The sequence below is a fragment of the Balaenoptera physalus genome (assembly GCF_965194825.1).
Source record: "Balaenoptera physalus genome assembly, chromosome: 16".
NCBI classification, from domain to species: domain Eukaryota; kingdom Metazoa; phylum Chordata; class Mammalia; order Artiodactyla; family Balaenopteridae; genus Balaenoptera; species Balaenoptera physalus.
Window position 1 is genome coordinate 66659903 of NC_138898.1, and position 25994 is coordinate 66685896.

Sequence of the window (25994 nt, forward strand, 5' to 3'; positions counted from 1 at the left end):
TCTAGGAAGGAGAACAAGGTAGGGAGGCAGAGGTAAGAAGGAAAATTGCCTTTGTATATACACCCTTTCTATATCTTGAAATTTGAACTGGAAGAATGAATTGCTTACTCCAAAAAAATTAAATTTAAAACTATTAAAGAGAAAATGAAACTAAATAAATTGCTTGATAGATGCATAAACAGAAATAAAATAAACAGATGATTCACAGACAACGTGGCCTGCCACCAATGAATTCAGCTGCAGCACTTCTCAGCAATCAGAGGCGGAAGCACAGGAGCAGAAGCAATCAGAAACAGAAAAGCACACAGCAGCTATTCTCCGGCCCCTGTGCCAGCCCCTCCCTAAGACACAAGACCATAAAAACGACAAGATTTTAGTAAATGACTTCCTTTTACAAAATATATTATCTAAAATATGTCAATGTCTCTCTGAAGAAACTGAACATCATTTGAATATCACGTGTAACTAGGAATTAAATATAGCTTATTACTGCAGAAACTTGTGAGAATGCAATCATTATCAAAATCAAGAACACATATACTTTGAAACAGAAGCTGCCAACTGTTCTCCATTACCGGGTACTCTGGGGCTCCTCATCTTCATCTCCGTGCATCAGGTTCTGAACTAACTGGAGGATGCTCACCATGTCTTGTCCGCTGCGGAACAGAAAAACAGCTGACAAACAGGGGGAAACTGCACACGTCCCTCACCAGTCTCTCACTATTTTCTCTCGTCTAAACTAGCTTGACATGTTTTCTTTTTTAACTGAGCAGCTACGAAAGAAATAATGTGTTTTGAGATACAGTATACATCATTTTTAAAACAAACCTCAAATTATCAACTGAATTCTGAAAATAACCTTACTTGTGATTAAATCTTCTTCCCAAATATTAATTTGATTTTTAAAAATTTTACCAGCTTTAGCAATATTTCTCTACCTGTTCATTTGAACCTTGGAGACTATTTAATAAGCATGTAATAAGGGCCGAAGTAGTCCTTATAAGCTGTTGGAAGGTCACAAAAGCAGCAAGAATATTCCAATGTCACTGGTGTATCTAGCTTCCCTCCACGTGGGAGTCTTGTCTGTTTGTTCTAACAGAGCTAAACATGAAATGCAAGCATGATTTATTATTACCTCTTCCCCAAGCTGGGGAAACTGCAGATTCGCTTGGAGTGTAAACACTTACTTCTATCCAAGATATGTTTTTAAACGCTCATCACATGAGGAGGTGGAAACTTAGGAGAAGAATGTGAAAGGTGAAGTTCTAAGCAATGGCAAGGCGACTTGTAAAACATGTGATGTCAAAATACTATCACTCTATTAATGAGAATGTGACTAATAAAAAGTTCTCTCTTTCAGGCTTCCCTGGTGGCGCAGTGGTTCAGAATCCGCCTGCCAATGCAGGGGACACGGGTTCGAGCCCTGGTCCAGGAAGATCCCACATGCCGCGGAGCAACTAAGCCCGTGCGCCACAACTACTGAGGCTGTGCTCTAGAGCCCGTGAGCCACAGCTACTGAAGCCCGTGCGCCTAGAGCCCATGCTCTGCAACAAGAGAAGCCACCGCAATGAGAAGCCTGCGCACCGCAACGAAGAGTAGCCCCTGCTCACTGCAACTAGAGAAAGCCCATGTGCAGCAATGAAGACCCAACGCAGCCAAAAAAAAAATCAGTATCTGGGTGTGTTAGATGTGACATTTATTGGCACACTGGGATCCTTCCTCTATACTATTCTTTTGCAACATACTTATTGTACATATTTATATTCAGGTCAAAGGACAGCTTAAGAGGGTTGTACTATTTACCTACGTACAGTTTCCTGGTTATAAAAAAAATAATAAGTTTGTCTGAGGGAAACTGGGCCGGGACTTTAACTCCAGATTGAGTGCTAACATCCTGTGAAAATGTTAGTTGGATAACTACTTATTTTTCTGACCTCTTCCCTGCTAGCTCAAGTCACAAACACTTGACAGATTTGCTTTAGTTGCCAAAAAATAAACCACTCTGCTAATAAATTAGAGTTGACGTTTTCCTTTCATTTACTATATAATAAAGTGATAAATCTTATCAAGTTAAAATAACTCTCACAATAAAGCTCAGTCTACCAAATAGATTACTGGTTTCAAGGATGAACCAAGTGTGATAGTTGAGTTATAATTATGAGTTTGCATATCACTTTGAGTTAAGAGGTTGTGTTAAACTCTGAACAGGAAAGGGGGAGAAACAGTAGGTTTAGCGTTATCACCAACCAACCAATGGCATTTCAGTTTTCTGATGTTACACTGCATATAACTCTCAATTTGCTTTGTGCTCATTAAAACTAAAATTGTAAGTCAGTGATGGTAAAATCTTGGTTTAAAGAAAGTGTACACCGTAAGTAAAGGTACTTATCTTCATTGCCACCTACCTGCCTTGCAGTGGCCCTGGAATATCCCCTGACAGGAGCTTCTTTCCATTTTCCTCCTCTGTTCTTCTAATTTAAAGGAAATAAAAAACTGTTAACCTTGTAACATTTGAGCAGGAACATGTGATAATGTTGCTCACAACCTCTTAGTAACTGATGTGAGATTTGAAACACACACCTCGCCTTCTCATCCCAGCCCCCAGGCTGGGGTAGGGTTTAGTTTCAGGAAAATAATATTAAAAGTATAATAATACTTCAACCCATTTCTTGGTTAGTTGATGCCGTATATGACCTGAATATACAGTAAGAAGTATTTATAGATTCAAGTCAATACATTAAATAAATGAAACTCTTAATAGGCAGAACTGAAAATTGTAAGTCCTGCCCCTTAATTTCAAAATCCTTTAATTACAAAGCACCTTATACCCAAGACAAATACCAGTTTTAAAGTCAGCTGAAGCTAAGTGTGACGTTCTGAAACCAAGAGGTGTCTTTAACAGAAGGAAACAAGTGCCGCCAGTTTCACAGCAGGTTGAACACATTTAATGGGGTCACTTCTGTTCCACAGGCTCACCTCTGACTGTCCTCTAGCATCTTCATGGCCTCCTTCAAGTTTTTTCCCATTTCAGCTAGTGTAGGGTCTGCTATCTGAGAAACAAATTTTCAAAAGGTTACACTTTAACAACCCTCTATTACTTCTGCAACATAATTCATCCAGAAAAACTAAATGCAAGTCCATTTTCTTCTGGATTTATTATAAAATACCTGGATTATTAAAGAACATGTTTGATTTTAAAATTCCAACAGTACAAAGGTATAACATAAAAAAGTCCCACTCCCCAGGGGAGGCCACTTTTAAGTTTGACATGTATCTCTCCAAAGTTTCACTTTGCTCATATGCACCTCTCCAAATTGCTTTTTTCTACTTTATAGTGAATATGGTTCCATGTCAGCAGGTCCACTTCATTCTTCTTAGTGGTTACACCTTTTTGCATCTGATGGATGTATTATAATTTATTGAACCAGTCCTGAATTAATGGACCCTTAGGTTATTCCAGTTTTTCACTATTAGAAGCAAGGTCCAGAAAAGTATGTATAGTATACTATTCATTTTACTGTTGTAGTAGGCTGAAAAATAGCCCCCCAAAAGATATTCACATCCTAATCCCTGGAATTTGTGAACGTTACCTTATGTGACAAAGTCCTTGCAGAAGTGATTAAGGATCTTGAGATGGCACGATTACCCTGAATCATCCAGGTGAGCCCTAAATTCAATCACATGTATCCACATGAGAGAATTGGAGGGAGACCACACAGAGAGAGAAGACTATGTAAAGACAGAGCAGAGAGAGATTTGAAGATGTTGGCCTTGAAACTGGAGTGATGGAGCCACCAAACAGGGAAGGATGGCTGGCAAGCAACATAAGCTGGAACAAGAAAGGAAGGGACACTCCCCGTGAGCCTCTGGAGGGAGCGCAGCCCTGCCAGCCCTTGATTTCAGCCCCGCGACAGTGATTTCAAACTTCTGGCCTCCAGGACTGAGAGAGAATGTATTTCTGTTGTTCTAAGCCACCCAGTTTGTGCTCATTTGTTACAGCAGCCCCAGGAAACTAATACGCTCAAAGATCTGCAAGTGCTTCTAAATACTCTGGGACACTTACACAAGCTAGTAATAGTGATTGCCTCCAAAGAATGGCTACAGGGGTCAGAGGGAGTCTTTTTAGTTCATATCTTTTTGTTCCTTTTGGATTTTAGTACCACGTGTACATCTACCTCCCATTCAAAACATAAACAAAACAAATTTTTAAAAATTCTTGCAGAATTGAAACACTCATTTTCCTTTCTTCTTGCATCTCCGTAAAAATTTTGAGAGAGACAATCTTGTTGCCTTGAATCTCTATATAGTATGAATTGGGTTATAAACAATCACAGAAGCTCTCTTTTGTCTCCCCTTACTCTTCAAATACACTTCAAGTGTATTTATCTGCTTTTCTCTTCATATTGTCTCTTGTACCTCGTAATAGTTTATACAATGTAGATGTGCAGTGAGTGTATATTACCTTTAGTACTGTGTTACCTCCTCAAAATTGTTTTTTTTTTAAAGAAATTCTACTGTTTATCAATGTAAGTATCAGAAAATATGAATTCTAGAAGGGACCTTAGGGGTCTAGTCCAGGGATTTCCCACCTGTGGTCTTCTCAGCCTTAAGACTCCTGGAAAGAACTTTGAGGAGAAAGGGTTGGGTAGCCAGTTGGAGCTGCTACCTCTCTGCTCCGCCTTAAGGAGATCAGCTGTTTTTAACAATAGGGTTTTGAGTAAAGTTTCACTTGTAAAAAGTTTCATTAAAAAGAAGAAAAAAGGGACTTCCCTGGTGGCGCAGTGGTTGAGAATCTGCCTGCCAATGCAGGGGACACGGGTTTGAGCCCTGGTCTGGGAAGATCCCACATGCCACGGAGCAACTAAGCCCGTGCACCACAACTACTGAGCCTGCGTGTCTGGAGCCTGTGCTCCGCAACAAGAGAGGCCACGATAGTGAGAGGCCCGCGCACCGCAATGAAGAGTGGCCCCCGCTTGCCGCAACTAGAGAAAGCCCTCGCACAGAAACGAAGACCCAACACAGCCAAAAATAAGTATAAATAAATTTAAAAAAAAAAAAAAAAAGAAGAAAAAGAAAGTATAAGCATGAAAACCTCTGATTCTGGTATAACATTTTAGAGGAGAGGAAACTAAGACTTAGGTACACTGACTTGCCTAGGCTCATGGAACTAATAAATGACAGAGAGGTGCCAGAACCCTGGCTTCCTGATTTGTTTCTGCCTCTTTCTATTACATCACACTGATTCTACAAGAGATTAGAAAATAATCACATAGCTACATCCGATCTGATTTTTACACTACAGAAAAAAAAAATTAAAAAACCCAGGTGTTTCCAATAAAAATCACGATTTAAATGTAAGCACCAGATGGGTTAGAGAGTAATCTAAAAGGGTCTCCCTGCTCTCCGTTAACAATTCAGGGTAGGATGAGGAACAGATAATGGTCAAGAGAACTGCTCTTGCTCCTCAGTCTGCTGGTCATGGTCCTTACCACCCTCATCTCCTGTGACACATCAATCCCTGATCATCTGGCCAAATGAAAAGATAAACAGTTTGCTTGATCAATTACACCTCCATGTTTCATGCGTATAACATCTGCCCCATCTGAAATGTCCTTGTACCTTTTATCCACCTCTACCTACCTATTAAATCACAATTCACTACTTCCAAGAAACCCCTATGGATAAAACCATTTTTACATGTTCACATCCCCCCTAATGATATCGATACCATTTCTTCCTAAACCAAAAATCTGGACTCACTGCCTGACAAATGATTGTATTTATGGGGACAACAGGACGGAAGGCTTGTAACTGGGGCCATTCTAATATGCAACTGCCATTCATCCTCACGATTCTTTACATCCTTTACTGTGAATTGTTTTATAGATGATCTTTCCAGTATAGGTATTCTCCCCAATTAGATTATACGCTTTTTGAAAGAAGCCATTCAGACTCCTACTAATTTTGACTTCTGTTATAGGACCAAGAATCTAAAGTCAGCTTGATTCTTGGGTTGTCATATTACCTCTGAAACCCCTTAGGAAGGCATGGCATATTGGATATCAACATACTGGCTCTAAGTTCAACAAGGCTAACTTCTCCTATAAGATTGAACAGATTTTTCAGTTAAGAATAGACAAAATAGATTCACAGAAAGACAGACAAGATGAAAAGGCAGAGGGCTATATACCAGATGAAGGAACAAGATAAAACCCCAGAAAAACAACGAAATGAAGTGGAGATAGGCAACCTTCCAGAAAAAGAATTCAGAATAATGATAGTGAAGATGATCCAGGACCTTGGAATAAGAATGGAGGCAAAGATCGAGAAGATGCAAGAAATGTTTAACAAAGACCTAGAAGAATTAAAGAACAAACAAACAGAGATGAACAATACAATAACTGAAATGAAAACTACACTAGAAGGAATCAATAGCAGAATAACTGAGGCAGAAGAACGGATAAGTGACCTGGAAGACAGAATGGTGGAATTCACTGCTGCGGAACAGACTAAAGAAAAAAGAATGAAAAGAAATGAAGACAGCCTAAAAGACCTCTGGGACAACATTAAACGCAACAACATTCGCATTATAGGGGTCCCAGAAGGAGAAGAGAGAGGGAAAGGACCAGAGAAAATATTTGAAGAGATCATAGTCGAAAACTTCCCTAACATGGGAAAGGAAACAGCCACCCAAGTCCAGGAAGCGCAGAGAGTCCCATACAGGATAAACCCAAGGAGAAACACGCCGAGACACATAGTAATCAAAGTGGCAAAAATTAAAGACAAAGAAAAATTATTGAAAGCAGCAAGGGAAAAATGACAAATAACATACAAGGGAACTCCCATAAGGTTAACAGCTGATTTCTCAGCAGAAACTCTACAAGCCAGAAGGGAGTGGCATGAGATACTTAAAGTGATGAAAGGGAAGAACCTACAACCAAGATTACTCTACCTGGCAAGGATCTCATTTAGATTTGATGGAGAAATCAAAAGCTTTACAGACAAGCAAAAGCTGAGAGAATTCAGCACCACCCAACCAGCTCTACAACAAATGCTAAAGGAACTTCTCTAAGTGGGAAACACAAGAGAAGAAAAGGACCTACATAAACAAACCCAAAACAATTAAGAAAATGGTCACAGGAACATACATATCGATAATTACCTTAAACGTGAATGGATTAAATGCTCCAACCAAAAAACACAGGCTTGCTGAATGGATACAAAAACAAGACCCATATATATGCTGTCTACAAGAGACCCACTTCAGACCTAGGGACACATACAGACTGAAAGTGAGGGCGTGGAAAAAGATATTCCATGGAAATGGAAACCAAAGAAAGCTGGAGTAGCAATACTCATATCAGATAAAATAGACTTTAAAATAAAGAATGTTACAAGAGACAAGGAAGGACACTACATAATGATCAAGGGATCAATCCAAGAAGAAGATATAACAAGTATAAATATATATGCACCCAACATAGGAGCACCTCAATACATAAGGCAACTGCTAACAGCTATAAAAGAGGAAATCGACAGTAACACAATAATAGTGGGGGACTTTAACACCTCACTTACACCAATGGACAGATCATCCAAAATGAAAATAAATAAGGAAACACAAGCTTTAAATGACACAATAGACCAGACAGATTTAATTGATATTTATAGGATATTCCATCCAAAAACAGCAGATTACACTTTCTTCTCAAGTGCGCATGGAACATTCTCCAGGATAGATCACATCTTGGGTCACAAATCAAGCCTCAGTAAATTTAAGAAAATTGAAATCATATCAAGCATCTTTTCTGACTACAACGCTATGAGATTAGAAATGAATCACAGGGAAAAAAACGTAAAAAACACAAACACATGGAGGCTAAACAATACGTTACTAAATAACCAAGAGATCACTGAAGAAATCAAAGAGGAAATCAAAAAATACCTAGAGACAAATGACAATGAAAACACGATGATTCAAAACGTATGGGATGCAGCAAAAGCAGTTCTAAGAGGGAAGTTTATAGCTATACAAGCCTACCTAAAGAAACAAGAAAAATCTCAAGTAAACAATCTAACCTTACACCTAAAGGAACTAGAGAAAGAAGAACAAACAAAACCCAAAGTTAGAAGGAAAGAAATCATAAAGATCAGAGCAGAAATAAATGAAATAGAAAGAAAGAAAACAATAGCAAAGATCAATAAAACTAAAAGCTGGTTCTTTGAGAAGATAAACAAAATTGATAAGCCATTAGCCAGACTCATCAAGAAAAAGAGGGAGAGGACTCAAATCAATAAAATTAGAAATAAAAAAGGAGAAGTTACAGCAGACACTGCAGAAATACAAAGCATCCTAAGAGACTACTACAAGCAACTCTATGCCAATAAAATGGACCATCTGGAAGAAATGGACAAATTCTTAGAAAGGTATAACCTTCCAAGACTGAACCAGGAAGAAACAGAAAATATGAACAGACCAATCACAAGTAACGAAATTGAACCTGTGATTAAAATCTTCCAACAAACAAAAGTCCAGGACCAGATGGCTTCACAGGTGAATTCTATCAAACATTTAGAGTAGAGCTAACACCCATCCTTCTCAAACTCTTCCAAAGAATTGCAGAGGAAGGAACACTCCCAAACTCATTCTATGAGGTCACCATCACCCTGATACCAAAACCAGACAAAGATACTACAAAAAAAGAAAATTACAGACCAATCTCACTGATGAACATAGATGCAAAAATCCTCAACAAAATACTAGCAAACAGAATCCAACACCACATTAAACGTATCATACACCACGATCAAGTGGGATTTATCCCAGGGATGCAAGGATTCTTCAATATATGCAAATCAATCAATGTGATACACCATATTAACAAACTGAAGAATAAAAACCATATGATCATCTCAATAGATGCAGAAAAAGCTTTTGACAAAATTCAACACCCATTTATGATAAAAACTCTCCAGAAAGTGGGCATAGAGGGAACCTACCTCAACATAAGAAAGGCCATATACGACAAACCCACAGCAAACATCATTCTCAACGGTGAAAAACTGAAAGCATTTCCTCTAAGATCAGGAACAAGACAAGGATGTCCACTCTCACCACTATTATTCAACATAGTTTTGGAAGTCCTAGCCACGGCAATCAGAGAAGAAAAAGAAGTAAAAGGAATACAAATTGGAAAAGAAGAAGTAAAACTGTTACTGTTTGCAGATGACACGATACTATACATAGAGAATCCTAAAAATGCCACCAGAAAACTACTAGAGCTAATCAATGAATTTGGTAAAGTTGCAGGATACAAAATTAATGCACAGAAATCTCTTGCATTCCTACATACTAATGATGAAAAATCTGAAAGAGAAATTAAGGAAACACTCTCATTTACCATTGCAACAAAAAGAATAAAATACCTAGGAATAAACCTCCCTAAGGAGACAAAAGACCTGTATGCAGAAAACTATAAGACACTGATGAAAGAAATTAAAGATGATACCAACAGATGGAGAGATATACCACGTTCTTGGATTGGAAGAATCAATATTGTGAAAATGACTACACTACCCAAAGCAATCTACAGATTCAATGCAATCCCTATCAAACTACCAATGGCATTTTTTACAGAACTAGAACAAAAAATCTTAAAATTTGTATGGAGACACAAAAGACCCCAAATAGCCAAAGCTGTCTTGAGGGAAAAAAACGGAGCTGGAGGAATCAGACTCCCTGACTTCAGACTATACTACAAAGCTACAGTAATCAAGACAATATGGTACTGGCACAAAAACAGAAACACAGATCAGTGGAACAAGATAGAAAGCCCAGAGATAAACCCACGCACCTATGGTCAACTAATCTATGACAAAGGAGGCAAAGATATACAATGGAGAAAAGACAGCATCTTCAATAAGTGGTGCTGGGAAAACTGGACAGCTACATGTAAAAGAATGAAATTAGAACACTCCCTAACACCATACACAAAAATAAACTCAAAATGGATTAGAGACATAAATGTAAGACCGGACACTATAAAACTCTTAGAGAAAAACATAGGAAGAACACTCTTTGACATAAATCACAGCAAGATCTTTTTTGATCCACCTCCTAGAGTAATGGAAATAAAAACAAAAATAAACAAATGGAACCTAATGAAACTTCAAAGCTTTTGCACAGCAAAGGAAACTATAAACAAGACGAAAAGACAATCCTCAGAATGGGAGAAAATATTTGCAAACGACTCAACGGACAAAGGATTAATCTCCAAAATATATAAACAGCTCACTCAGCTCAATATTAAAGAAACAAACAACCCAATCCAAAAATGGGCAGAAGACCTAAATAGACATTTCTCCAAAGAAGACATACAGATGGCCAAGAAGCACATGAAAAGATGCTCAACATCACTAATTATTAGAGAAATGCAAATCAAAACTACAATGAGGTATCACCTCACACCAGTTAGAATGGGCATCATCAGAAAATCTACAAACAACAAATGCTGAAGAGGGTGTGGAGAAAAGGGAACCCTCTTGCACTGTTGGTGGGAATGTAAATTGATACAGCCACTATGGAGAACAGTATGAAGGTTCCTTAAAAAACTAAAAATAGATTTACCATATGATCCAGCAATCCCACTACTGGGTGTATACCCAGAGAAAACGATAATTCAAAAAGACACATGCACCCCAATGTTCATTGCAGCACTATTTACAATAGCCAGGTCATGGAAGCAACCTAAATGCCCATCAACAGACGAATGGATAAGGAAGTTGTGGTACATATATACAATGGAATATTACTCAGCCATAAAAAGGAACGAAATTGAGTCATTTGTTGAGACGTGGATGGATCTAGAGACTGTCATACAGAGTGAAGTCAGAAAGAGAAAAACAAATATCGTATATTAACGCATGTATGTGGAACCTAGCAAAATGGTACAGATGAGCCGGTTTGCAGGGCAGAAGTTGAGACACAGATGTAGAGAACAGACATATGGACACCAAGGGGGGAAAACTGCGGTGGGATGGGGATGGTGGTGTGCTGAATTGGGCGATTGGGATTGACATGTATACACTGATGTGTATAAAATTGATGACTAATAAGAACCTGCAGTATAAAAAAAAAAAGAATAGACAAAATAGTTGCCTTAGTTTAGAAGCCACTTCATATGACAATACTTATTTTTAAACACCAGAATCACATGTGATGACAAGATGTTTACACTGAGAGAGGCAAGAGGGAAGTGCAGCGTCACATTTCTCCATCCGAGTCTCTCTCGAGAGAGCAAGCACACACTCATTGAATGGAAAGGCTGACATTTAAATTGTTCTTGCTCCTACTCTCTTGTAGGGAGTGAAGTGGGGACAGTGGGGAGTGGGTAGCGGGTGGGTAGGGAAAATAGCACTTTTAGTTAAATTTGAATCAATTAAATGTGAATATGACGTAGACCCTCATGTGCTTGTGTTAACGGGATAATCCAAAGTATAAATGTTATCCAGTTGCAAGATATTAGGCCTTAAGTCAAGAAATGCTCTAAGAAAAATATTTATAAATTGGTTCCTTAAACCATGCCTCCATAAGCTTCTACTAAGGGCAGCAACTACTTTCTTATTCACATTTCATATCCTCAGTACCTGTTACAGTGCCAGAGTACTTGTGTGATAAATGTTAATAAATAACAGCAGGGCAACAGCCAGACACAAACCAAAATGAGTGAAGAATTAAGTTGAATAAAGATGTCCATTATTCGGTATTTAGAAGGAGGCTGTTTTACAATATTGAGGGAAGAAAAAAAAATAGTATTCTATGCCAGGTTCCCAGAAGAATGTCATATTTTTTCAACCCTTAGCATCTAACACAGGCACAGAAAAAGGGCTCAATAAGATTTGTGATCCTTAATAATTACTAACACTTACTGAGTTGCTTGCTATATTCAAGCATCATCTAATTAACACCTTTACATGCATTACTTCCTGGCTAACCCAAAGGCACAGAGTTAGTATGCTTTGGAGCCAGAATTTAAAACAAGGTCTGTACTACTCTAGAACCAGTGCTCTTGACCACTAGGCAATACTGCTCCTCAATTTCATCAAAAAAGTAAACAAAGCAACTCACACTTTGAAAAAGCTCTTGTCTCAAGAACCATAATTAGAGCTAAGTAAGGTCTCATTTTAAGGATAATCCTTGGAACTTCCCTGGTGGCACAGTGGTTAAGAGTCCGCCTGCCCACGCAGGGGACACGGGTTCGAGCCCTGGTCCGGGAAGATCCCACATGCCGTGGAGCAACTAAGTCCATGCACCACAACTACTGAACCTGCACTCTAGAGCCTGCAAGCCACAACTACTGAGGCCGCGTGCCACAGCTACTGAAGCCCACGTGTGTGCCTAGAGCCCGTGCTCCACAACAAGAAAAGCCACCGCGATGAGAAGCCTGCGCACCGCAACAAAGAGTAGCCCCCGCTCGCCACAACTAGAGAAAGTCTATGCAGCAACGAAGACCCAATGCAGCCAAAAATAAAATAACTTAATTAATTAAAAAACAAAGATAATCCTTGCTTGATTGATGTTTTCACCTAGATAAAGTTAGTATATCAGAAGACTCTCCCTATAGGTAAAATTTCTATTCTGCAACAGCCCCAACCATAAACTTATCACCCAAACCCAGGGCATTTTTAAGAGTGCAAGGCAATACTATTAATAATTAAGTCAGGACAACAGGTACAAACTGGGACAGTCCTGGGCAAACCAGGATGTACAGTTACCCTAGCATTTACTACAATGTTTACTTCATATCTTAAACCAGTGTTCCACCTAGCGAAGGCCATGCAAATGTTTGCAGTGGTGGCTGTTTATGAGTTATAAGGTAAAATGAAAGACGACATATAATTTGAAAGGAGTGCACCGCAGTGCAAGTACTGCCCACGGCACTTGTCTCAATGCTCAAGATCACACAGTATTGCTACAAGAGACTTCTTTTCCTACCTATAAATATACCTGAGTACATTTTCCCTCATTCAAATCTTTTTTCTTTTAATTTTTATTTTTGGCTGCGTTGGGTCTTCATTGTGGTGCGCAGGCTTCTCATTGCGGTGGCTTCTCTTGTTGCGGAGCGGACTCCTAACCACTGCACCACCAGGGAAGTCCCCCTCATTTAAATCTTGAGTACAGTGACCTGATTAAAAATCTGGGGCCTAGGGGACTTCCCTGGTGGTGCAGTGGTTAAGAATCTGCCTGCCAATGCAGGGGACACGGGTTCGAGCCCTGGTCCGGGAAGATCCCACATGGCACGGAGCAACTGAGCCCGTGTGCCACAACTACTGAGCCTGCACTCTAGAGCCTGTGAGCCACAACTACTGAGCCCACGTGCCACAACTACTGAAGCCTGTGCACCTATGGAGTGTGTTTATCCACAGGTTCACTTTCTAATTACAAAACTACCACATGTTCACTACTGAAGATTCAGAAACCATTATTAGACTGTTAGTCATTAGATTGCAAATTTGTAAATTATATTTCAGCTATGTCGATTCTGTGTAATGAAGTGGATTCAGTATTTTTGCTTCAATTACGTCTAACATAGATGCATGGCATGGCTTAAAGCAAGTTCAAAACTCCTAAGGAGAACCATTCAATTGTTCATATGATAACTGTCACAGAACTAGACAGCTCATTTTGTAAAACAAGCCCCGCCATTCATCCTTTTATAAGCATCTTTTCAACAATCATTTTTATACTAGTTGATTTCCATCACTTTCAGTCAGTGTGGGATATTAAATATTAAATATTAAAATATCCTGCCACTATCAGAAGAAGAAATAGTATATACGTAATGTTAAAATATCATTAAAATTCTCACAATTTAAATGTTGGAGGAAAAAAGTTGAAAGTCAAATGCAAAATAAAATAGTAAAGGAGGTCAGGAAGTAATTCTCTATTTTTCAAGCTAGTAGGAAATTATAAATTTATTTGGAATAAGGCAACATGGGTTAATGAAAAAAATCACTTATTTTTGCTTTTGGCTAGAATTATATCAACTTAGTTATGAGGTAACACTGGTACTATTCTTACCCGTATTATTTAGAACACACTATATTTATCATTTTATTCTACTTCATTAAAAAAAAAAAACTGCTGGTCATGACCTGCTAAATTGATTTGACATCTCATATATAGGATGTAACCTGCAGTTTGGGGGGGGAAAACCCACACTATTTTAATGGATGTTATTGAAAATTAACATCCAGTTATTAGTAATGGAATAAACAATCATTTGTTAATAAAGTTTATTAACTGAGAAGTTGTTTATAATAACCTTTCAAAAGTGGAAACTACAGCAGAAGAATATAAAATCTTAGGGCCTAAGATTTGGGAACTACTGCTCTCCAGTCACTTAAAATTTTCTCAGCTTTCAAATGCTTAATCAAGCTCTTGTATACATTTTCTTAAGTTAAACCAGCCTACCAAAGTGTGACCAAAAACTATATGATTTACTTTCACATGAATTAGGGAAAAAATAATACCTTAAACCCTGAATTCATAAACATTACTGTTTAGCACAAATCTAAGTTTAAAAAAAAAGGGCTGTAGTGACAGAAAGCAGATCTAGGATCCACTTGCAAAGGGGCACAAGGGAACTTTTTAGGGAGATGGAAATGTTCCATATCTTGATTATGCTGGTGGTTATATGACTATACACAACTGCCAAAACTCAAACTGTATAATTAAAGTGCATATTTTTATTGTATATAAATTGTTCCTCAATTTTAAAGAAGGAGGTCGAATTGATTTAGTCGACTGAAAAGAAATATTAAGCAAATAACAGTACAAGTGGTAACTGCTGTGACAAAATTCACAAAGATGGTATATGAATAACTGCTATTTGAAAAACGCAGAGCTAAACATTTAAAAAGAAGCAACGTCCAGAAAAGGGGAAGTTTAAATAGTAATTTTAAAATATATAAATCACAACATTCATTAATAATAGAAGTATACAATACCATGTTTCAATAAACTTTTTTCAGGGGAGGAATGTTCATTTTGGGGGGTTCTAGGACTATTGACAGAAGAAAAACTAAAGCATGTGAGAATACCAGCTGATCGTACCAGATAGAAGGGCTTGATGTTAACAAATGCTAGTTTCCAACATTTGCATTAGACTTACAAAAAAAAAAATCACTACACAGAAATTACCACAACACTATAAATCAACTATACTTCAATAAAAAACAAATCACTACCTTTCTTCAGTTGATCAACGTGATCAGATAAAGCTCTGAATTGATGTTTCTAACATTTCACCTACTCTTTTGCCTTCCACAGCTTTCTAAGCAAGGTTAATCCTGGATAGTGATAAGCATGCAAGTATCAACTCTCCAAAAACCATATATTTTCCTCCCAGGTGAAAACGCAAAGAATGCCTGCTGTCTAGCACTAAACAAGTGCCCCAAATACTACACATCTCAGAGAAGCAATAAGAACAGCAGCAGCTGCTTCAGGAACACAGCTGTTCCTTACGGGTCAACAACGAGAGAAAATGCAGGGATTCTCCAAGGTAATAATAGCACCTTGCAAACCTGACTTACTCACTGGAGCCTCAATTTCTACATCTGTAAATACTTTTGTGTAGTTCCAACAGAAAAGTATTTAATTAAGAACAAGGCACTTTCATCTATGTTTGTCTTTTAAGAATTGGATACTCTTGGAAAATCTTATTTTTAACTATGCTTGAGTGTGGACTTTATGCTTGAGTGTGTGAGAACATGAAGACATACTGTACTTATTGGCTCATTAAGCATAATATTTTAGTTGAAAAGGGATTTGCAAATATTGCATGAGGTGTCAGTATTTAAACTTACAAATCCCTCATGAAAAGAGGCAAAAAACAACATATAGGGAAAAAAAGGGGCAAAAATATACAAAAGAGCGGGGAAAATCTGGTAGCAATAAGGAGGCAGCAAAGTTAGTAACACCAGATCAAACCTGGCATCAGTAGAAGTACACAGGGACTTCCCTGGTGGCACAGTGGTTAAGAATCCGCCTGCCAATGCAGGGGACACGGGTTCGAGCCCTGGTCCTGGAAAATCCCACATGCTGTGGAGCAACTAAGCCCGTGTGCCACAACTACTGAGCCTGCGTGCCACAACTATTGAAGCCCTCGCGCCTAGGGCCCGTGCTCCACAACAAGAGAAGTCACCGCAATGAGAAGTCCATGCACCGCAACAAAGAATAGCCCCTCCTCACCACAACTAGAGAAAGCCTGCGTGCAGCAATGAAGACCCAACACAGCCAAAAATAAATAAATAAATAAGTTAAAAAAAAAAAATAGAAGTACACAGAAGGAAAAAAGGGGCATTCAATTTACTTGCCTTAAGATACATGATGGGAAGGCCAGAGATCAAAGTCTAAATTTCAAAAAATGTATTCCAAGAGAATCAATTCACTTAGACATTTTATTTTTTATTTTTTAAATTTTTATTGGAGTATAGTTGATTTACAATGTTGTATTAGTTTCAGGTGTACAGCAAAGTGAATCAGCTATACATATACATATATCCACTCTTTTTAAAATTCTTTTCCCATATAGGCCATTACAGAGTATTGAGTAGAGTTCCCTGTGCCATACAGTAAAGTCCTTATTAGTTATCTATTTTACATATAGTTCATTCAGACATTTTATTATGAGTGTTTGCCGATAACTACACGGATGGAAAAATACCACAACAGGCAAGCTCTATTTCTAAGAAGTTTACTAGTTTATCTGGAATCACATACTTATTCTGGAACAAAAAGAAAATTGCTTAAAGCAAAACATGCTATAGTCACTGGAAAAAATAAGTCACTAAGATATGCTTCTTAAAGAAGGTGTTTCCTAGGATTTGTTGGGGGATCAATTCAGAAAGATAAAGATATCCATTACCCTTATCAATATCATTATTTTCAAAACTGAATTGGAATTATGCAGGTTTAATGTTGCCAACCTTATCTTAAAAATAATAATTCTAAGGAAAGGAACCCATCAATTCCTTCCTTCTATGTATCTTCAGACCTTTACTGTTGTAAAACTGTAAACTGTGTGAAACTGCCAACATCCAGATATTTCTAGGGGACAAAAACAGCGATTTCATATGACTGCACCCAATACAATGTCCAGTCTAATAAGTAATTCAGTCTCACTAGGCTCCTGAAAATCTCATTGTAGCAAGATGTTCAATGTCCCTGAGTTCCACCTTCAAATTGAAGGCTTTACTTTGCTGTTTGTTTTTCTGCGCATAGAAAAAAGATCTCAGAAAGGTTTACTTTGCCCTCAGTCATTTGAAACTCAGAATGCCTTTTCCACAGGCACTAGGGGAAAAAAAAGTGGACAGGGCCCCAGGCTGGGCCTCAAGGACTAACTAACCTTAAGGCAGCTAAACACTTAGCATTTGCCACAAAAAACAAAAACTACTGCAATAGTAACAGAAATTAAATAAACAAAATATTAAACTCAAAATAGTTTTATGGCCCTTGACTATTGTTTGGAGAGAATGGATTTAATTTAAGCTAGATAAATTAAATTTCTGAAAGGAATTTTTAAACATTTTCAAAGTGACTGGAGGCATATTTTCTATATCTAACTTTAAAAGGTAAAATGGCTTCCTTTCTCTTATGTTCTACCAGCAATAACATTAGGCACAAACATATTATAAAGTATAAATCTACATTATATTTACATTTAAAACAAACCTAGAAAAGCCATGATTCTGAACTAAATATTCTACCTCAAGAATCTCTTCCACATACTCTTTCCTGGTCACTCACTCGATGCCCTTTGTTTCTTAATTCCTGGGATTCTTTTTACCCTTCTTTGCTATACAAGGCTTTGCCTAAACTTGTATGCCCCTTACTATAATGTAACCTCTCCCAGGGATCATGTCTAATTCACCTTGTGTCTCACTCAGCACTGGGCTTTGGCCATAGTTGGCCAGCAATAAAAAATTTAAGTAAAAACAGGTTTCTGCTTCAGGTGAAAACAGATGACTTTAAGCTCAAGCAACTGCTATCTATAATTATAACTTATAATTCTAAATAAGGTGGAACACACAGGACTGGGGACCACCAACAGCTCTGCTAACTACAGCTGAAATTTTGAATAAATCGAGAACCACCAACGCCATAAATTTTTAGGATCAGGAACTTTGTACTTCATTTTCCCTGACACCCAGCATTTGATAATCATTTACTGCCTTAGGCACCATGCACCTGTATGCAAAACCCTCAATCATGATGATACAGAGATCAGCTTTAAATGAATGGTAACATTATAGGCTATCATATCCTCACGGAAGTCCTTCTATTCTAGGTAAGAGAGGGATCTACAAAGGCTTATCACAGAAACTGGTCATTTCAAGCTTGGCTAGTAGGGGTTCTTTTCATGAGCTTTTTAAGTAAAGAGCAGGAACAGAAATTCTGGTCGTCCTTATCAGTAATGATCAGCAATGTTCCATCCACGCAGCTCCTATTGCTCCTTATAAACAGTAAGGTGGTAACAGAATTTTCCAAAATCAGGTCCAAGGGGGTAGGCGGGGACTTAGCTCAGGATGAGTACAACAGTAAAAAATGGGTTTGGTTGTAATTATTTAGGTCAGAAACAGGGTCGAGGTTGCCTCTTTTAGAGACAAGAATTAGATATACGGACCAATAAATAAATTGGCCCCGCTCTAAAGCACTATCCAATAGAACGTTCTGTGGTGAACATTTCTATTATCTGTGCTGCCCCAGTACTGCAGCCACAAACCACATTGTGACTGTTGAATGGTTGAAATGTGGCTAATGTGACTGAGGAAATGAATTCTAAATTTATTTAATTTTAATTAATTACATTTAAATTTAAATAGCCAAATGTGGCTGGTGGGGCTTCCGTGGTGGCGCACTGGTTTAGAATCCGCCTGCCAATGCAGGGGACACAGGCTCAAGCCCTGGTCCGGGAAGATCCCACATGCCGAAGAGCAATTAAGCCTGTGCACCACAACTACTAAGCCCATGCACCACAACTACTGAAGCCTGCGCACCTAGAGCCTGTGCTCTGCAACGAGAAGCCCGCACACCGCAACGAAGAGTAGCCCTGCTGGCCGCAACTAGAGAAAGACTGCACGCAGCAACAAAGACCCAACGCCGCCAAAAATAATAAATAAATAAATCTTTTTTAAAAATGTGGCTGGTGGACAGTGCAGCTCTAGATTCTCTAAGTCAGTGGTTCTCAACCAGAGGGGATCCTCTCACCCCCAGGGGACAACTGCCTCAACTGGAGGTGTTTTTGGTTGTCACGCTGGGGGAGGGGATGCTACTGGCATCTAGTGGGTGGGGGCCAGGGACGGTGCTAAACATTCTACAGTGCACAGGACAGCCTCCTACAATAGAGAATTATCCAGCCCAATGCCAGTGGTGCCAAGGTTGAGACATCTGCTCTAAGTTTACTCAAGGTTGGAATTAAAAGTGCAAAACAAACTGCTATACACCTTGTCTAAACATAATACCCAGGAAGAATGAGATTTTTCCAAGCAGCAGGAAAAGATCTGGGCTGTTCTACAAGTTTAAAGTAGCAGGTTTTTACTAACAGGTGTTATGTAGGTGTGTTGAATACCTTATTAAGATCTTCAGCATCAGCGTTATTACTTCCTGTGGCATTTTTAAACTTGGATATTAACACAAGTAAACACTGTGAGATTTGTTCCTTACGAGTTGGACGTACAGTATTGGGGGGGGCTGAGGCGCCTTACTCTTCTAGTTTGAATTCCTTGTCCCTATAATTAACCTATCTCTAGTTTCTCTGGATGTCACTAATTTCGAATACAAAAAGAAAACATATATTGTGAAAGAAAAGCAAATCAAGGCAAGAAAATGGCTCTGTCATCGCAGGTCTGCATGTCTACACATTACTTGAAAAAGCAAGGGTACAAAATTATATTTGGAGCAAAGGAAATGTACTGAGTGATTCTATTAAACAATGATAGCACACTACATTTTAGAGTGAGAGAGATTACTTGAAATTTTAGAGGATGGGTATCAAATAACATTGTGGTTTCTGTAGCCAGTCTGAATTATGCAAGGATTAGTTTAAATGGGATCCTTCAGAACTGCTCAAATAGTTCTTAAATTTATACTAGCAATGTAGAATTTAACCCAGCAGTCTATTCCTCAAAGAAACCAGAATAATGGACACAATTCAATGTTTTACTTTGATTCAAACTATTTTTCACAACACAAAATTTTCAACATTCATATTACAGCAATGCTTTTTCTTTTCTGCCCACTTAGCACCAAGAGAAATTGTTCATTACAAGTAAAGCCCTGTATTCCTTCAGGGAATATAAAAATAAGACACAGTACTAGTTCTGAAAAACTTACATTCAGAATTTACACACTGGCCTAAGGCAGAGACTTCCTGCCCACACATTCTGAATTCCTGAAAGATCCCTGCAATTTTTGCGAATGTGCCAGGCTTAAGCACGCTGGAGTTTCAGTACCTCTTCAGATCTTCATTTGAAGAGTTTAAGATCTTTTATCATCAATTAACATTTAGGGAGCAACCACTGTAATCTAGTAATCAAATACCAGAAAAGTAATATTTGAAGGATTCCAACCCATTCTGTTTTGCAGATCTGCCTATAACGAACTACTTTTGGAGGAAAGAACACTCCAGTTCTTTAGGTTTCTAAGTGAAATGCCACAAAGCCCCTCCCATCTTCTTTATGAAACTGGAAAGGAAACAACACTGAAGGGACATTTTTAGCATCATTTTGTATTCAACCACTGGCGTTTGTATTCAACTACTGGTCCACACACGGTGTAGACCAGGGGTTCTCAGCCTCAGCACTACTGATAATTCTCTGGTACAGGGTCTGTCTTGTGCAATGTCGGATGTTAGCAGCATCCCTGGCCTCTACCCACTAGGTACCAGCAGCCCCTTCCTAACGCCTGATGGTGACAATCAAAAGTGTATCCAAACGTTGGCCAAATATCCCCTGGGGAACAAAACAGCCTGGTGGTTGAGAATCACTGATTTAGACTGAAACTCAAAGTACCACAAGGTAGACACTGTGCTCATCAAAAGCCTGGGAAGACTTTATTCCTAGACAGAAAAACATGTAACATTCACCACAGAGGCGGTGTAAGAAAAACATATTATCTTTGTCCTTTCTTGATTCCTTCCACCCAATATATGAGAAACAACGGAAGCGTAGGCTATACCACTGTGTGCATATGAAGACATCTGGCTCAACTTGTACAATTACTCCCTTCAACTCTCCAGTGACAAGTGAACAAATCCACAGCAGCTGCTGCACTGAAAAAATGAGAAAATATGTTACTTCTGCCAGTTCAAAATTAAAATAAAGCAGTCTTGAAACACTAGCACTGCTCCTGAATTCCACATATATGAAAAACCGGGTCTGGACAAGCGGACTCCCAAGCTTGAAAAGAAAGAAGGACTTTGAGGGAGGACAGAAAGTCAGGGTCTGAAGGTAGGTATCCGTGAAGAAATCCAAGCACTGGTTCTCGTTTACCAGCCCTAAATCCGGGACAATTAGAATCCATTTCACATGCCAGAGCGGTCAGCCAGGTACATCACGCTGCTGTTCCCCCAAGAGGAAACCAGAGTAAAACGCTTCTACCAGTGGATTTCCGACTGACCTCAGGGTCTCCCCTCGCCACGGAAAGGGGGAGCCAGAAAGTTGTGGAGCAGCAGCATCCCCAAAGACGAAATTCACAATCTACAGAAGCCCCGCCCCTTTCTGGACCTCAGGGGTCTTTCAAACTACTGCATCAAAATCACGTGGGGACCTCGTTAAACCCACAGATCCCGGTCCCGCCCCCCGAGGCTCCGACCCGAGGACTGAAAATCTGGATTTTTACCAAGGGCCCCAGGTGATTCCTAGGCTCGCTGAAGATGGCAAATTACTGCTTGCACCTCTCCTTTCCTAACTTGGAGACCACAGACGACCTACAGGTTTCCAGTTGGCTCCGAAACAACTGGGGCTTCATTCCAGGCGCTTCTGCGGCCGCAAGTTGTTAGCTCCGTCATCCGAGAGGGTGAGCCGAGCTCTCGCAGGCCCCAAGGTCGGCCCCGCGGCCCCCGACTGGGTTCCGGGTCGTTCGCGGCCCCGGGCAGAACCCGGCGCAGCCTCTCCCGGCCTACGGGGACCCCAGAGACCACCGGCCCCGTGACGTGACCAGGCCCCAGCCTCGAGCGACGGGCCGGACGCCCTCGCGACCAGGCCTCCTCAGGTGGGCCCGTTAGCCCCCGGCCCCCTCCCCGGTCACAATGGCAGCTCGCGACCGGGAAACAGGCGCCCCGCAGGCGGGGACCTCGGGCCGCCGCTCCGCGTCCACCCCCGGTACGGACCTTCTCCAGGGGCGCGTCCATGGCTGAGGCGGCCGGTAGAGCCCGATGGAGGCCCGGCGATCCCGGGCACTACTTCCGCCTCCCGCGCCTCGCCGCCGTTTCCACGCTGGCAGCGCTGACGTCCCGCTCGCCCGCGGCCGGCGGGGCGGAGATGAGAAAGAACTTCCTGGCGGCGCCGCGGGGAGGGGAAAGCGGGTCTCGGGGAGGCGGGGGAGGCGGGGCCCACGGTGTGGGCGGGGCCCTCCAGGCTTCCGTACCGGGCCGTCACTCTGGCCAGCCCAAATGTTCCCAGGTGAGAGGGGGAGAATGGATGGTGGAGCCGTTCCAAACTCTCTTCAGAAGCCTGTCCGGGAGTCAGAGTAGAAGTATAATAATTACAAGGCATCACTCATGTAGCAAAATGCTGGAGATACTAGTAACGCACCTGTACTTCCGGGCCTAGTGTTCCAAGTTCCCCCCGCTATCGACATTCCTCAGGAATGGAACAGGCCATTCACCACGGAGAGGCGGGGCGAGCGTGCGCCCCGGCGCACGCGCAGCTTCGGTGGTTTCCTAGGTGCTCAGGGCTTCGCGGGTTTCAGGTATTGGACTCTCTGACCAGTGACCGCTACTCTGAAAAGGCGCTGATCAGAGCGGAGGTATTTGTCTCAGACCTTACCGCAGAATTCTAGACGGAAACGACTTTGAGACAACTGGCTCAGCCTCTTTCTTCGTGTCAGGCCACAATTATGACTTGTTAGGTAATAATAATAGATCAGTTGCTGCTATTCCATTTTATGGTACAACAGCCCTGTGATGTAGAGATCATTATTATCTCCATTTCACAGTGCCAATCTAGGTAGGATCCAAGCACCCTGACCCCAGCGTCTGTACACTACACATACTGCCTCTATAACCGCTTCCACCCCTCCTGTATAATCATAAGGTATTTCCAGGGAATAAGAGAGGACATAAATTTCCTTATTCTTACCTCTAAATGAGGAAAACTGAAATGAACTAGTCTATCACGGTTACAGTCCGTAAAACAATTCACCACTGGAACACCGATGACGTTACAACCACAAAACCATATCTCTTCTCTCCTGTTTTGGGCGCCTCTCTTCCAAAATCTGTGTAAATGACTGGGTTACATTTTCAGTGTAGTAATTATATTATTTGAGGTCTCGAAACTGTATTAGATAAATTGCCCAGTTATCTTAATAAAATTATTTTCAACCAAAAGAAGCTTTGTGTACAGTGGGAACTACTCAGATCCTCCACAGAGCTCTGCAAACAGAAAAGGATGATAGATTTATGTCTTCCAAGATGTAAAAGTGGAATGTACCTCTTTGAGCTAAATAAGTCACCTTTTCCAACGTGTTATTATCAAGCATTTAGAAAAGTTGAGTTATACCATGAACACCCATATGCCTATCCTACAATGAACATCTACCTGTATTTGCTTTACAAATATGATATTTACATAAGTATCCATCTATCTATCCATCAGTACGTCTTATGTTTTGATACGTTCCAAAGTTGCAGACATCAGTACGTTTCACCCCTTAACACCTCAGCCTGGGTATCATTAAAAACTCCTGATTTTTAAAGACACCTCCAAGTATCTGGATTATATTAAAAAGTAGATTCTACAAAACAAATACTAGAGAGATGAAACTTACATTTTCTATTTTAAAAGTAGACTTTAAAAGCCAACATGAAGAAAGTGGGAATAATTGGTTCATTCAATATTTATCCAAATGTTTATCGACTGCCATCTTGGACAGTTAGGGGCTAGAAATACAAGATCCTGCCCTTAAGAAAATGCTGTTTAGGGCAGAGGTTTTTACTTTGGGACCCAGGGGGAAGTCTGTGAAACTCCTGAAACTATGCTCTAAATTTTGCATGAGTGCATTTTTCTGGGGAGCATTGCATAGCTTTCAAGATCAAGTTGGGCACACACACACACACACACACACACACACACATACACACACACTCCTGTCAAAAGAAATTAAAACCACTTGCCTTGTAGATAGACAGATATGTAAGCTGATAAATTATAATGTGGCATTCTATGGGCTAGAACAGAGAGATGAGGAAAATATTGTAGGAAGCCAGAACATGAAACCACTCATTGTGGGGACAATTTGGCTTATATGTTCTAATATAGACCTTTCCTGATTAACAGGCAAAAAGCAAACCAAATAAAGGAAGTTTGTGGTTATTTTTCCTTTTGGGTCCATTCACATGATTTTTGTTGTATCCTGAATAATATTTACATACCCATATTGTAGATGTTGTTTTTAAGTCTTTAAGTTTTAGAATCAACCAAATTTCATATACGGAAGATATAGTTATTATTCACCATGGTTATGTAAAAATAATAAATTACCAAAAAGTGGGCAGGAAGAGGCGAGGTGAAGAGGAACGTAAGGGGGATCACTAATGTCCTCAACTTCATTCCAGGAAGTAAGTAGATACTCTCTAAAAGGGCTAAATCAAGGACTTCCCTGGTGGCGCAGTGGTTAAGAATCCACCTGCCAATGCAGGGCACACGGGTTCGAGCCCTGGTCCGCGAAGATCCCACATGCTGCGGAGCAACTAAGCCCATGCACCACAACTACTGAGCCCACATGCCACAACTACTGAAGCCCGTGCACCTAGAGCCCGTGCTCCGCAACAAGAGAAGCTACCACAATGAGAAGCCCACACACCACAAGGAAGAGTAGCCCCGACTCGCCGCAAATAGAGAAAGCCTGCGCGCAGGGACGAAGACCCAACGCGGGCATAAATAAATAAATAAACAAACAAAAGCATTTAAAACAGTAAATAAAAGGGCTAAATCAAGATTCAAAGTTTTAACTACAATATTTAAAGACATAAATGAAACCTCGGAAGAAATAAAATTAACAAAAATCAGGAGTTGGAGAAGACAGGAAAGCTGATGCAAATGGCAATAAATTTCTCATTTTTATAGTAAGGAGTCAATAGATTCTTTCTGAATTAAGAAACAGGTATAAGGATATTTTTTTACAAAGTAGAAGGTAAAGTCTTTGGAGGAATGGGACTAGGAGTTTGGAGATGAAAGAAAAGAAATGGCAATATTCCATTTTATATTCTTCTGCACTATTTGAATTTTTATCATTTGCATGCATTTTCTCTTATGAATTAAAAAATTCAAATTGCCTGTAAAAAATAGATTTCAATCATTTTTTAATATTTTAAAAATTTGAGAGAGAAGTCTGCAGTCCCTAAAGGCGACTTGAGGTGGCAACCCTGAGACAATTTGTATCCTACCTTACTTCATTAGTTACACCAAGTTCACTAACAATTTTTTTTTAATCTTTCTATTGTTAAAATATAGAAAACAACTTAAAAGAAATGAATTGTCATTGACTAACACCCTATAATCACTAACACCCTATAATCACCATCCTCCCCATGAAAGGAACCTTCTCAGATACTCCATAAGCCCCAAAACAATCCCAGTCCCCTCCCAAGAAAAAATAACCACTTTCCCACATGTATAGTAATCATGCACTTACGTTTTCTTTGTAGTTTTATCACCCAAAGATGCATCCCTAAACACTGCAACTTAGCTTCATCTTTAAAAACAAAAAC

At 39.8% G+C, this 25994-nt stretch overlaps 1 protein-coding gene and 1 long non-coding RNA gene across 4 annotated transcripts in view; both read right to left on the reverse strand.

Annotated features, from left to right (window-relative positions):
• PDXDC1 (pyridoxal dependent decarboxylase domain containing 1) overlaps nucleotides 1–22593 on the reverse strand; it is a 56204-nt gene extending 33611 nt beyond the window's left edge. For 2 of the 3 annotated variants that reach the window (XM_082429647.1, XM_082429648.1), the window contains exons 1-5: nucleotides 22392–22593; nucleotides 3591–3667; nucleotides 2977–3050; nucleotides 2406–2471; nucleotides 576–656 (exon numbers count right to left, since the gene is read on the reverse strand). In XM_082429647.1, coding sequence (XP_082285773.1) covers nucleotides 576–656; nucleotides 2406–2471; nucleotides 2977–3050; nucleotides 3591–3656 — 287 coding nt within the window. In that variant the 5' untranslated portion in view covers nucleotides 3657–3667; nucleotides 22392–22593. The remainder of the gene's footprint in view (nucleotides 1–575; nucleotides 657–2405; nucleotides 2472–2976; nucleotides 3051–3590; nucleotides 3668–22391) is intronic. The other variant, XM_082429649.1, reaches the window with a different exon arrangement.
• LOC309645109 lies at nucleotides 14112–22385 on the reverse strand. Its single transcript, XR_014254744.1, has 2 exons — nucleotides 21994–22385; nucleotides 14112–21332 (listed from the first exon to the last, which is right to left on the reverse strand). It is a non-coding gene; the product is annotated as an uncharacterized lncRNA (long non-coding RNA).
• Nucleotides 22594–25994: the final 3401 nt, after the last annotated feature.